Genomic DNA, 15,008 nt, shown 5'->3' with positions numbered 1-15,008 from the left:
AACCATGAACCAGGTGAGTAAGTGAACCAGGTGAGTAAGTGAACCAGGTGAGTAAGAGAACCAGGTGAGTAAGAGAACCAGGTGAGTAAGAGAACCAGGTGAGTAAGAGAACCAGGTGAGTAAGACAACCAGGTGAGTAAGAGAACCAGGTGAGTAAGAGAACCAGGTGAGTAAGTGAACCAGGTGAGTAAGAGAACCAGGTGAGTAAGAGAACCAGGTGAGTAAGTGAACCAGGTGAGTAAGTGAACCAGGGGAGTAAGTGAACCAGGGGAGTAAGTGAACCAGGGGAGTAAGTGAACCAGGGGAGTAAGTGAACCAGGGGAGTAAGTGAACCAGGTGAGTAAGTGAACCAGGGGAGTAAGTGAACCAGGGGAGTAAGTGAACCAGGGGAGTAAGTGAACCAGGGGAGTAAGTGAACCAGGGGAGTAAGTGAACCAGGTGAGTAAGAGAACCAGGTGAGTAAGAGAACCAGGTAAGAGAACCAGGGGAGTAAGAGAACCAGGGGAGTAAGTGAACCAGGGGAGTAAGTGAACCAGGGGAGTAAGTGAACCAGGGGAGTAAGAGAACCAGGTGAGTAAGTGAACCAGGTGAGTAAGACAACCAGGTGAGTAAGACAACCAGGGGAGTAAGTGAACCAGGGGAGTAAGTGAACCAGGGGAGTAAGAGAACCAGGTGAGTAAGTGAACCAGGAGAGTAAGTGAACCAGGGGAGTAGACGTGCCTGCCGCTCCTTCGGGTGGGTCCTCGGGCGGCCTGGAGGTGCTGTTGCTGCGCGGTTTGAAGGGCAGCGTGGGCGCCGTATCCCGCCGCATCCTGGGGGGCGAGTGGGCGGGGCTCCGGACGAAGGTGCAGCCCACGCCCACCGGCCCGCTGTAGGAGTGCTGGTGCCTCAACATGCTTCCCGCCAGGCCGGTGCTTCTGCGGGGAGGGGAAGACTTATTAAGATCGTTTTCGTAAACATATCGTTGTCCATGCAGATATATTTGATAAGGCTTTCGTAGGAGTTTTGGGGATTTCCAGGGGTAGTTTTGTGACCCTGCTGGTAGTCTGACAGTTTCTGCACCATGAACGTAAGAAACACTCATGGGGGACGCGTTTAACTTTTTTTGATCTTTATAAATGATTGATGGAGAAGGAAGCGTCTAAACTCTAGGGAATACCGACCTTACTACACTAATATAAATACATGCTTCATTTATAGTACACAGACCTGAGAAATAACTTTTATAGAAATGTATTTTGCTAATTTGCCCATGTGAATTGGGTTTTTCTATATTGCTGCTTGTTTCAATCTTGGTCAAGTGTTTTTACTCCATCAGACAGAAGAAACGATTAACAAGAGGATAAAACCTACTGTTATCTGAACATTATATGCTAAAGACGATAAACTGACAACTTTAGAAACTTAAAAAGCAATGACTAATCGACACTAAACACTTGTCCATAACTCGCTTAATAAAACATTTCTTATTTGCAAGAGTGGCGTGGCGTGCAAGTTCACCAAGGAATCCCCCAAAATATGGTCTCCTTGATGCTAAACGGAGACTATACAGTGTTCTTGATGCTTACCCCGGCGATGGGTCTGAGGCGCGGGTGATGGGTCTGCTGAGGGTGCCGTGGGTGAAGGTGTGGGCCGTCTGCACAGCGTATTTTGAGGCGTAGAAGCTGAGCGGCAGCGTGCGGTTGACGGGCGTGGCGATGCGCGCGCCGGAAGAATTCGTGATGGGCTTCTTTCCGCCCACGTACGCCCGCACCAGGTCAGGGATGGAGTCGTAGGCGTCGTCCTCCAGCTGGTACTGTATCCGCTCGTACACAGTGTTGGGCTGCACCACCGTCTGCGGGGGAAAAGACCTTCAGTAACGATCACTCTACGGTAAACCACTTGTCGATTCACTGATTCAGAAGCATCGAACTTTTTGGCTCGAACACAGAAGCCGTTTAAGTCCTGCCTGTCAATTTGCATATGGCGCCCCGACTATTTGGCCTAAATTAGAGGATAATCGGGATAAAAATGTTCAGTAAACTATAAATATTCCCATCCTGAACTGTAAAAACAGGCTCGACTTATAATTGGAATCTTGAACCCATTCGAGACAAACAGGAGTCGTCCGCTTGTCACTATCTCACCTTCTGAATAACGAAGTGCAGCGTCTGTCCCGCCCAGTGGCATGTGAGGACGTAGTCGCCGGGCTGGGAGATGCAGTCCCTGTAAAACCAAGAAGTGTTAATTAAACAACGAATGTGTGTGGGAGAGAGGGCGGGGCGAAGGTCTGTCAGCTTCTTGTTCGTTCACAGAACTACATACGAGTCCCCGAGGCTTGTAGACTTTTCAGAAAGCCAAAGGTATACTTCAATATATTATTATCATTTTGGTAGATAGCAAGAGTATATTAAATAAACTGCCTTATTACAAATGAAAAGTGAAAAAAAAATCAAGTCCAATTCGTCCGCCACAACTTTATCGTGACAAAATTGCAGCATGAGCAAGACAATTTATGAGGAAGTTGCCCGAGTTCCACCATAAATCATTAGATATGACAAATTATACTTCTGTAAACCTGGCCCATGGACGTGATTACAACATCGTTCTTACGTTTGTACCTGAACAACGAATTCGGAGATTCAGCCACGAGCAGTAAAAAAAAAAAAAATAATAAATAAAAATAAATAAATAAATAAATAAAAAGCATGCGTCACCACAGCCTCGAGGACATACTGCAACCTACAATTTGAACTCAACAATTTTCTACTCGTAACAGTGAAACAATATGGGGAACATTTCGCTCAGTCATGGATTAAAAAAACATAGCCACTACATGTTTGCTGGGACTAAGGAGCGAACAGCCTGCACGGCTCTCTAAACCACTTGGCACGCACCATTACAGCGAGTACTCACATCAGGGAGGAACAACTAGTACTCATATCACGGGAAAACAACAACTATGAAAAACTGAAGCCGAAAAACAAAAAGTATCAAAGAAAATAGATAAGAAACAATGCCATTATTCTAGCGTAGTCTTCCCTCTAATATGAGTGCTAACCGGGTTGTTGCGGGTACATGAGCATCCGAGCACCCCCAGGACGCGAGTGTTGTGCCCACCTGATGAGGAAGGAGCCGTCCTTGAGCACCACCTCCTCGGCGCGGGCGCGGGGGATGGTGCCGTGGTACCAGGCGTGGCTGCTCAGCTCGTTTGCGTCCTGACTCAGCTCCCACTCCAGCAGCCTCTTCAGCTCCCCCGCCTCATGCGCTTGCGCCGCCGCCTCCTTCTCAAGGTCAAACGACTGGAAGCAGAGTAATACACACTTGAGTTATCCTTGCACTAAAAACGGAGACTACCGCTGTCCGCTTCAACCCAGACTTCAGCTCACTCTTACTGATTTATTCTTATACGTAAAGCCTTCCTCTGCCACTTTAAACCCAGACTTCAGCACACTCTTGGCAACTGAGTTATTCTTAAATGTAAAACCTTCCTCTGCCACTTTAAACCCAGACTTCAGCACACTTTTGGCAACTGAGTTATTCTTATACTTAAACCCTACACTGCTGCCTCAATCTCATACCAGCACACTATTCCTAACTGATTTCTTACACTTAAAACCCCCCACTACCACCTCAAACCCAGGCTTAAGCACCCTATTGTCAAATGAGTTATTATTATACTTTACTCTTTGTCAGCCTTCAATCCAGACCAGCACACTATTGACAGTTACATCTATCTATGCTATCTATCTATGCTACTGCCAATGGGAAGGAGATGAGCACTGAGGCCACGCGCAGCTATAGCGTATGCCCTCAACTTTACTTACTTTTATACTTTTACCTAATTGCGGGCTTACATAGTTATTTGCCTTCGTGTTAGGCAATGGAGAAAACGACACGATGCATTTACAGTGTCTTAAAGAGCATTTTTGAATTATTAGCAACTTTCTTTTTTCTTTTTTTACCCTCATAAGACATGCAGCAACAGAGGGTCGTGAAGTTGTTCAGACGCAGCTTTCCTTCCAAGGTCTGTACGCGACCAATTCTTTAAACGAAGCCCCTCACATCCTTGGCGTTGTTCTTGTTACAAAGATGCCTACACTCTTGCAAGGCCTTCTGTTTCATATCTATACCTAATACTATTCCATCTCCTCGTTTTCCAATTGTTCTTTCTCCTTCTTTTCCAACACCTAACTCCCCCTCTTTCAATAATGTTAATCATCCTTATCTTACAGTTCTTCCTTCTATACATCTCTTCCAACTCGTCCTCCTCCTTTAAAACTATTCAAGCTGAGAGAATGTATTAATCAAAAGACGAGGAAGCTTTTCAGAGATCATTACCTCCTCTATAGTTACAGTTCCCTCATCTGATTCTTCCTAGTACGTATCAACTACCAAAACTGAGGACTCAAGAACTATACGAAGGTTTTAAAATATCATTACTTCCTCAATGGCTACGCACAGTTTCTTCACACAACTCTAAAAAAAAGAAGGAATTGTATTACACTCATAAGACTACGAAGCTTTTAAGAGATCATTACATCCCTTACAGCTACGTACAGTTCCCTCATGCAACTCCAAAAAATGAGGGATTGTATGACACTCAAAAGACAACAACGCTTCCCAGAGATCATTACTGTACTACCTCTATAGCTCCAGTTCCCTCATGCAACTCCATCCCCTCTCCCGACCAGTCTACACTCTCGCTCCGTCGCCGCCCGCACACCGCCGCCACACACCTTCTGAGGATGATTGCAGTGATCGCCGGCTTCCTCCCGGTAGGCCATTCATTCTTAGCCAAGCACGACAGGTGGCGCGGCTGCGGGCCATTCATTTGTTCCCTTAACGTCTACTTCCTGCAGGCAATCTCAGTTCTAAATTGGGTAATCAGTGTGGTGAATCTGGATCCTTATTGCGCCGCGTCCAGAGCTAAATGTAGTGTGCTTTTATTCTGAACTTAGGCGTAATAAAATTGGAGCTTATGTGCACGGTTCCTATACTAACCCCCTTCTCATCCTTCTCTTCGGCGCCATATGACCCTGGCTGTTGCGGCGCCTAATCTAAATCAATCAATCAGTCATCCTTCTCTTCCCACTCACTCCCATTGACGAAAGAACTTGGGTCATATTCTTAAACATTTCGGCCCCCAAGCACGCGTATTTGACAAGGCTTTCGTAGGAGTTTAGGGCATTTCCAGGGGTAGTTTTATGACCCTTCAGGTAGTTTGATCATTCTTCTGTACCGGGAACCTAAAGAAACGGTCATTATAACCCGATTGATCTCCTTTTCGATCTTTGGAAATAGTTGATGTGAGGGAGGTGGAAGCGTCTGCGAATACCAACCTTATAATCACTTTGGAATAAACTGTCTCTTTCACATGGTCTTTGGTTATACTTCGGCAGACTGGGCTGTGCAATGAGGGTAAGCCTGACACTCACCATTTTGATGATGGAAGAAGGGCTCAGTACGGTCGCCTCTCGCTTCTTGGCATTCCTCCTGTGGCTGCTGTGGATGCTGCGGGAGATAGGGAGAAAGGATGCGCTGAAGACTTTTGTATTTGAATGATGGTGATGGTGATGATGATGATGATACTGATGATGATGATGATGATTACCACTACTACTCCTACTATTCCTCCTCCTCCTACAACTACTACCATATACTACTCCTACTACTCCTACTACTACTGCTACTACTACTACTACTACTACTACTGCTGCTGCTACCCCTACTACTTCTACTGCAATGACAATAATAACAAAATAATAAGTAGAAGAAGGAGAAAAAGAAAATTAGAAGTGCAAGTAGGAAAAGAGTTTAGCAGGAACATTTAATTACACATTATCTTACACACACACACACACACACACACACACACACACACACACACACACACACACACACGGCCAGACGCAACACAGGACAATCGTATATACCAAGAAGAACCTCACGCAAGAAAATGTAGCCAAAACATTTATAATTGAAGGCCTCCGTGCGCCAGCTGGGAAAACAGTTGGAAATTAATTGACTTTAAAATTCTCTCCCTCCCTCTCTCTCTCTGAACGTTGGGCAATGCTATATAACGTAACACAATAGAGAACGTAACACAGTATACCCTTTCAGTGGAGAGTTTTGTCCTTCATTGTCAAAGGGAAGAGATTTATAGACACGTAGGGTGAAGGGTAAAAAGACGGCCTACTGTATAGTGAATTATTCCATTTCGTTAAACATCTAGGTTCTGGAGGAGGACTTGGGCACATTCTCTCTCTCTCTCTCTCTCTCTCTCTCTCTCTCTCTCTCTCTCTCTCTCTCTCTCTCTCTCTCTCTCTCTGTATCTGCGTAGTACAGTGGTGCCTTAAAACTTGAGTGTGTGTGGTTATTACGAAAGATTTTTTTTTTTACATATACAAGAAAGCGATGCCTTCTTCGTTAGACTAATAAGTGCTTCTCTCTCTCTCTCTCTCTCTCTCTCTCTCTCTCTCTCTCTCTCAGACACTCCCTTCCCCCTCCTTCTCCCTCGCTGCCACCATCTCGTCGCCAGAGCCGTCGCCACCCTCCCCTCACTCCCTCTCCGGCAGCTCATCATCACCACCATCAAGACTGACCTACGAGGCGCCTCTGAACGGCCGTGAGCAAGGCAGGACGACGAGAAACCCAGAGATTGAACTTGCCCTTCTCGCCCCGGTAGCCTGCCTCCCCCTCGCACCCCATCCAACCTTCTCCTGCTTCTCTCACCCCATCAATCTCACCCTATCCTCCTCTCTCTTCATTCATCCCTCTCTTCCTCCTCTTACCCCAGTCCCATACCCTCGTCCACCTCTCCTCCAAGCAAACCATCTCCCTGCTCGTCCTTCCCCTTCCCTCTTCCTCGTCAGTCAAACAATCTGATGCGGCCATGAGACGAATGGTTAACTAGGTAGATAGATGGGTGGATGTATAGTTGGGTGGGTTAATGGATGAAAGGAGTGGTGAGTAAACGGAGATATGGATAGATGGATGGATGAGAGGGTTAATTAATGGATTGATGAATAAATGAACATATAGAAGGATGAATAGGTCGAATGCCGTCAGAATCACCATTTTCAGAAACAAGTAAAAAATCAAACGAACAAACAGGACATTCTCAAATTACCCAATAACATGATTAAAACGAAAAGGGTCCGGTTATATCAGACACTACTTAATTATAGAAAAAAAAAAACAACACTGGACATAATTTTAGCTTCTGCATCTTTTGACCTGTTAATGAATTTTTGCACGTTTTATATTTTGCTCTCGTGATGAACTTTTTTTTCTTGCTTTACTGTTAAGGGATATTTTTTACGCGATATATATGTGTGTTCAGTAAACTTTCTAATTAGCTTACTATATGTGTGTGTGTGTGTGTGTGTGTGTGTGTGTGTGCTGGGCCGTCTGGTAGAACTCTTACGATGTAGTTTGACGAACCGCCGCTAGAGGTCGCCAGTGTCTACCTCCACGCCCCACCGCTGCGTCTATGTATCTATTAACTTGTATCTTTACCTTTGGAGCTCCTCTTGAGTCTATTCCTTCCCTTATTACGCTCAGCAAACCCCACAATCCCTCTCCCCGTACCCCAGTCAACCCTCCTTCCTCTTACTCTCGAACCCCTTCACCTCTTCCCCAGATATCCCCAGCAACACTCTTCCCATTAGTCCCCCCCAAATCCTCAACCTCTTCCCCGTACCCCCACCAACACATCTTCCCCTTTTACCCCAGAGAGCCCATCGCTCTTTCCCCGATACACTCATTAACACTATTTTCCATATATCTCCAGGAACACGAACTCCTCAACCTCCTCCCCGATACCCTCAGCAACAGTTCTTTCCTTATTACCCCAGAAAACCCCTACACCTCATCCCTCAATAGTCCAAAAACAGTCCTTCCCCATTCCCTCCCCCCAAAAAAAAAGAAAAAAACATCTCCACCTCTTTCCCGACATCCCCTACAAGACTCCTTCCCCTCTTATCTCCAAAACCCTTCACCTCTCCCCCCTCGTATCCCCAGCAACACTCCTTTCTCTGCTATCCTAAAACCCACACCCCTTGACCTTCTCCATCCTTCTTATTGGACTGAAACACGAGCATTTATTTATTTGAGCCGAGACTACTGAACACAAACGCCTTGCCGGTTGTATGTTGAGTTACGGGTGTGATAGAGGAAGGAAAACATGTGTATATGACATTCTCTCTCTCTCTCTCTCTCTCTCTCTCTCTCTCTCTCTCTCTCTCTCTCGTTCACATGCAGAAAAAAGAAAGTCATGCACATATATATACATTTACTCTCTCTCTCTCTCTCTCTCTCTCTCTCTCTCTCTCTCTCTCTCTCTCTCTCTCTCTCTCTCTCTCTCATTCACACATAGAGAAGAAAGCCATACACACATGCACAAACATATTCATTTTCCAGCTATATATATATCTATATATATATATATATATATATATATATATATATATATATATATATATATATATATATATATACACAATCACACAAGCTACCACGATCACATAACAATATATATATATATATATATATATATACAATCCCCCCCCCCCCAAAAAAAAAACACAGTCATACAAGTAAAAACACAATCACACAAGCTACCACGATCACATAACAATATACAATGGCAAGCCCATAAAATAAACTAGTCAGTCAGGAAATTAAGAAATGGTTCGAATTCGTGCAAGACAGGATATCGTAACCTTCCCAAGAAAACAAACACGAAAAAAACACGTCTGAACTCTTGAGGGCAGGAAGTTATAACAGGAAAAAAAAAAGTTGTTCGAGATCTGCAGTATAAAAAATGGATTAATGGTCTTTATGCTGTAATGTCATAGTAGAGATTAACGATTCTTACTTTATGACACTATTTTTAAAGCTATACGCTCAATTAATCATATTTTTTCCCCTCATATGAATAGTGCATGGTTAGCTGCTACCGAATCTTCTATAACTGTTTTCCCTTATATGAGAACGAACTGAAAAGGTGCAAGCGAATTGGCCAACACATATTCTATCCCTTTTCAAACACTTCCCTCACAGGTAACGCCGAGCAAAGCAACAAATCCAAACAGCATTTATTTGTTCTCCCTCAGGACTCGACGAAGGCGACGACGAGGGGCGACTCTCACACTACATGCAAACACGGTCTTAGGTATACACATTAAAGCAGCGAAGGAGGGAGGCGAAGAGGAGGAGGAGGAGGAGGAGGAGGAGGAGCTTACGACGGCGAAGACAGGCAAATAGGAGCTAGAAAGATACCCACTTCTTGCACACACACACACACACACACACACACACACACACGGGGGGGTTACAAGGAGCTCATAGAAGGAGCACTTTACTAACAACTTGATCTAATTGAGTAACACAACCTAATGAATTAAAAGTGGAGTGGACAACCTCGAAGACTTCTTAACAAGGTACCTAACCCCCCCACCCCACCCACCCCCACACACACTCGCGCACACCTCCTTCCCATCCCCTGACACGCCTCCACTCCTACACACGCCTGCTGCTGAAAAAGAAACTAAAGTGACCAAATTGAATGAGGGAGCAGCTGACGGGGTTGGTGAGGATAATGAGAGAAAGGAGGAGGAAAGGAGAGAAAGAGAGGATAATACTTGACTGTGTTCATTAACTACTTCCCGAGCACGTGGGAGAAGAGAGGAGAGGAGAGGGGGGTGAGGTGAGGGCGAGGAAGAGGGTGGATGAGGGAGAATAGAGTGAATGGAGTGACAACGTGAGGAATAGAAGAGGGTGAGGATTGATGGGATGGGTAAATCAGAATGGCGGAATGGAAGGGAGGAGGATGATGGAAGAGAGAGGAGGGAAGGGAAGAAGAATGATGGAGGGAAGGGGATATGACAAAGGAAAAGGGAGATGATAAAAGGGAGAGGAGGGTGAAGAAAATGGTAAAGAGGAATAGTAAAGAGAACGGGAGATGGCGAAAGGAAGAGAAAATGACGAAGGAAATGGGAGATAACGAAAGGGAAAGGAGGATGAAGGAAGAAATTGGTAAAAATGAGGAATCGTAAAGAGAATTGTAAATGGACGAAAGAAAGGAAAAATGCCATGGTTAAGGGAGGGAGAGGGAGGGAAGGGAGATTAGGAGGGACAGGGGGGGGGGGGATAAGCCAAGCCTCACAAGATCAATTGGCCTAAGAGACATAAGCGGCTGTAATTGGTTGAGAGAGAGAGAGAGAGAGAGAGAGAGAGAGAGAGAGAGAGAGAGAGAGAGAGAGAGAGAGAGACGTATAAATGAGAAAGAATGACCGATAAAATTAATATACGAGGGGGAGGTGAGATAATGGAAGAATATAAGGAATTAGGGAGAAACTATAAAGATAAGAAGAATAAATTAATGCGTTAAAAGAGAGAGAGAGAGAGAGAGAGAGAGAGAGAGAGAGAGAGAGTTATAAGAAGCAAGACAAAGAAACTCAGTAAAAGGAATTCGAATGTTTCTTGTTATTTTTTTTTTTGCTTTTCTTCAGACTGGCGTTTCCTAATTAGTGAATGACATTAAACTTCTCCGGACTGGTTGTGTGTGTGTGTGTGTGTGTGTGTGTGTGTGTGTGTGTGTGTGTGTAAAATCAAGCAGGCAGTAAAACACAAATATCGTGGCCATAAAGATAACGTAATGGGTAAAAGTGTAAGGCCAAGAGTAATAATAATAATAATAATAATAATAATAATAATAATAATAATAATGATAATAATAATAATAATAAGTGAACATTCCTATTATTACAGAAGCGTTGAAAATAAAGTAAAATCCCTTCCCCTCTCTCTCTCACGTTAAAGTTACAGCCTCTCGTTACGCTCATTTGTGGCGTGGCGGTGTTTGACGTCACGCTCTACCAGGCCTTGATGGCGCCGCATCCTGCCGTCACGTCCCATCCACGGCCAGGGACTCAAGGATACACTGACCGGCAAGACACTGGACACAACGGAGGCTCGGTAGACGGGTTTTCCAGGCAACTTAGATCGTGGACTCCCTTATTAACAGTTGTGTGGCTAGTTTGCCTGTTTACCTCTATCTCTGGGACGGAGTTAGAAGTGATGGATTTTCAGAGTCGACATATTACACCCTTAGTCATTAGAGTTGAAAATCGACAAAACCAGCTAGCCACGTCTTGGAAAAACTCACTATAGTCGGTTCCACGAGAACTGGCATTGATTTTCCTTCAAGGGTGGACTCTCAGACCTGGTATCATTGCATGGGTGATGGTACTGCGCGCTCATTGGCCAATTCTTAACTTGTTCTGATGCGCATAAAATTGACTTTGTATTCCTACCAAAACCCTTTGTAAGCTGTAAGGTAACAGATTGCACCGATAAAAACTAATGCAATAATATCTTTATTGATAAGTATGTGCCTTTTGAACTATTATAAATTAATCTGAAACGATATTCATAGCAAAACTAAGTCAGAACTGCACGTAAACGGACAATATCCAGCGAATGAAGCGACTGTTGATACTAGACTTTTTTTACTACTTTTTACTGCTACAAAGCGCTAGGCTACAGTCTAATTACATCATTTATTGTAAGATTTCTTGGTATATTTTTAGGCCTGGCTTAGTGCTAACAATGTGTAGTGATGCTATGGAGTCATAACGTAAACATTGGCCTAAGGCAAGAACCTTATCATTTCTTTCATCATGCTGTCGTTAATCCTGAATTATGTTAGGTACTAATATTTGTGGGTGATACCTAATAAATAACCATAAGGAAGAGCGATTATAAGAATAACTACATTTATACATCAAAAGTGTTGATTTTAAGAGGTAACAGAGAGCGAGAGATAGTAGGCTATGTCATGGCTAACAAAATTGGCCCAGCTTAGACCTAGTGAACAACAGCCAATGAGCGGCGCGGAGACTGTCACCCAAGCAATGACGCCAAGTCCGCGAGTCCACCCCTGAAGGAAAATCCATGCCAGTTCTCGTGGAACCGACTATAATTAACAGTTATGTGGTTAGTTCTTCCTTTTACTTCCATTTCTGGGACGGAGTTAGGTAGAAGTGTTGGATTTGCACTGAGTTATTCGACATATCACAGACTCAGTCGTAAAAAGTGATATAAAAACATTAAGAAAATCAACTATATAACGAACCACGCCTTGAAAAACCGTTAAAAAAGACAACTCAGCCACACTATTGTAATTAAAGACTAATACGGCGTTTAGCACTGCTTGCCTGCCTTCTGGGCGGCTGAGGTAAGCTGTGCTGCTTCTTCTGGGGCTTAGCTTTTTCAAACAGGCGCAAAAAGTTTCCGCAAAAAGTCAGATATACCAGAAAAAAATTTTTGAAAAAAAAAAAAAATAAGAAATATACAGGATACAACACATTACGAGCCACAGATGTGTATGTAATAATATATATACACGTTTTATAAACTTAGATATCATTTATTGAAGGTCAATCTCTCGCTGATATAGCCGCACTAGGCGACGCACTCAGAATCTCAGTCCCGCAGCTTACGGGTTAAGAAGTCCCAGGCAACGCTCACTCATGCTATTTTCATTACGGAGTCGATTCTCAGGGTCACTATTGTATTTTCTTCTCATGTTTTTACGGTAAAGGAGGCCGCTCAAAGGCAAACTAAACTAAAAACACGCTGAGTGTCTAGCTGTCTATACGTAATTTGACGGAATAAGGACGAATAATATTAATGCATTGTGGCCATAATTAAATTCTTGCTTTCATTGATTCTATTTTAATTTTTGTAATATGTGTTGATGGTGATATATCTATTGAGAGAGAGAGAGAGAGAGAGAGAGAGAGAGAGAGAGAGAGAGAGAGAGAGAGAGAGAGAGAGAGAGGGGGGCATTGATTTTCTGTTGCCTCATCTATAAATTGTTAATCTCAAGTGTTGCCAATACAAGCAAGGAGGCAACGTTCACTGGAGGAGGAGGAGGAGGAGGAGGAGGAGGAGGAGGAGATTTGATTGTAGGATGTAGTTATCAACAGCCCCCAGCAACGGTCATAGAAGAAGATAAAGAAGAAGAAGAAGAAGAAGAAGAAGAAGAAGAAGAAGAAGAGAAGCAGGAGAAGAAAACGAGGACCAAAAATAATCACTGGAATTTTTTTTATCCTAACTCCGTCTCCACCACGAACAAGATGTCAAAACCGAGATGAAAAAAAAAAAAAATAGTGCACATGAACCGAAGCTTAATTAAACCACCCCGAGACAAGTTTATTAAAGTAAAAAAAAAAAAATAACACTTTCCTTAGATAAACTTACTTAAAGGGAAAGATCAACATGTCACACACACACACACACACACACACACACACACACACTGACCTCACCTCACCTCTCTCTCGTTCACACACCACCACACACCCGCCCGCCCGTCCAATCATCCACTCTACCAAACAATTAAACAGATTCTAATCCCCCAAAACAGGCGACCCAAGCCTTCATTAGCGAGCCTTCAGGTACCACACGATGCACGCAGGTGAGGGGAAGGTGCCGGGGGTGAGGTGAGAGTGGAAGGAGGTGCGGAGGGATTGCGTGTTGTGGAGGAACAAGGATTTAACAGGAGTAATGCAATACAAGTCTGTCTGTCTGTCTGTCTCTCTCTCTCTCTCTCTCTCTCTCTCTCTCTCTCTCTCTCTCTCTCTCTCTCTCTCTCTCTCTCTCTCTCTCTCTCTCAGTATTGTTCACTAATTCTTCATCTTCTGGGATTTCATGGCAATAGAAAACGCGCCATAAACAGGAGGAGGAGGAGGAGGAGGAGGAGGAGGAGGAGGAGGAGAAGGAGGAGGAGGCGGAGGAGGAGAAAGAGGAATCAAGTGAGGAAATCAATTATGTAACGAAAAATTAATAAGAAATACCAGTAGCAACATCAGCAGCATCAGCATCAGTAATAGTAGTGGTAGTAGTAGTGGTAATAGTAGTAGTAGTAGTAGTAGTAGTAGTAGTAGTAGTAGTAGTAGTAGTAGTAGTAGTAGTAGTAGTAGTAGTAGTAACACTAATGATAATAATGACGGCAAAAAATAAAAAAAGAAGAAGAAGAAGAGAGAAAAAAGAAAAGAGAAAGAAAAGAAAATGAAAAGAAACAGGAAAAAAAAGAAAATGAAGAAAAGCTAAAAAAAGAAAACGAAAAGAAAATGAAGAAAAAATTTGAAAAGATAAACCTAAAAATAAAAATGAAAAGAAAACGAAAAGAAAAAAAAAAGAAAAACATGAATATTAAGACCAGCCCCAGCCGCTCCCAACCCCTCCCTGAACTTACCCTTCGTCGGAGCGCAGAACAACTTCGGGCGTGATCTCGAGCGGGTCCGGCAGGGGTCTGTTTCGGTGGTCCACGTAGCTGCGGCGAGGACTCGGGTCGACGGTCTTGAGTTTGTGGTCTGGAAGGAAATAAAGAGAGAAAATGAAAAAGAGAAATGACCATGACGCCACTGTAACACCACCACAACTATTGCTAATGTTAGTGCTTCTACTGGTGATGCTACTACTACTACTACTACTACTACTACTACTACTACCTTTCCTCCTTCATTCCTTACTCTTCTCTGCTTCCTCTCTCTATGTTATCACGTTATGTTCTTGTGTTCTTCTTTTCCAGCTTCTCCTTTCCTTTTCTCTTCCATTTTCCACTTCCCTCTCGTCCTTCCTTGCTTCCTCTTATCCATCCTCCCTTCCTCTCTTCCTTTTCCTCTTCCACTTCCTCACAGCCTCCCTGCTCTCTTCCTCCCCCAAGTTTCTTTCCCATTCCTTTTCTCTCCTTTCCTCTTCATTCCCCACTCTTTTTCTCCTCCTCTGCTTCCTCTTCTCCACCCTCCCTGCTTCTCCTTTCCTCTCTTCCTCTCCCATCTACTCCCCATCATCCCTGCCCGTCTCTCATCCACCTTCCCCTCTTCCCTTGCCTCCTAAAACTCCCCAGCCTTCCATCCTCTCCGCCCCTTTTCTATCTCGACCCCTTCCCCTTACCACCTTCTCCCCATCCTCCTTCCTCCCTTTCTTTCTCGACTCCTTCTTTCTCATCCCCC

At 44.0% G+C, this 15,008-nt stretch overlaps 1 protein-coding gene across 6 annotated transcripts in view; it reads right to left on the bottom strand.

The window, feature by feature from the left end:
- Positions 1-15,008, bottom strand: part of LOC126981280 (breast cancer anti-estrogen resistance protein 3 homolog) — a 155,161-nt gene that overhangs the window by 7,625 nt on the left and 132,528 nt on the right. For all 6 annotated transcript variants that reach the window (XM_050832179.1, XM_050832175.1, XM_050832178.1 and 3 more), the window contains 6 exons: positions 14,249-14,366; positions 5,418-5,493; positions 3,100-3,281; positions 2,127-2,205; positions 1,569-1,834; positions 717-917 (listed from right to left, as the gene is read on the bottom strand). In XM_050832179.1, the coding sequence (XP_050688136.1) occupies positions 717-917; positions 1,569-1,834; positions 2,127-2,205; positions 3,100-3,281; positions 5,418-5,493; positions 14,249-14,366 (922 nt within the window). The remainder of the gene's footprint in view (positions 1-716; positions 918-1,568; positions 1,835-2,126; positions 2,206-3,099; positions 3,282-5,417; positions 5,494-14,248; positions 14,367-15,008) is intronic.

Source organism: Eriocheir sinensis, chromosome 47, assembly GCF_024679095.1.
Source record: "Eriocheir sinensis breed Jianghai 21 chromosome 47, ASM2467909v1, whole genome shotgun sequence".
NCBI classification, from domain to species: Eukaryota; Metazoa; Arthropoda; class Malacostraca; order Decapoda; family Varunidae; genus Eriocheir; species Eriocheir sinensis.
Note: the sequence above shows the minus strand (reverse complement) of the source record. Positions and strands in the feature narration are given on the sequence as shown.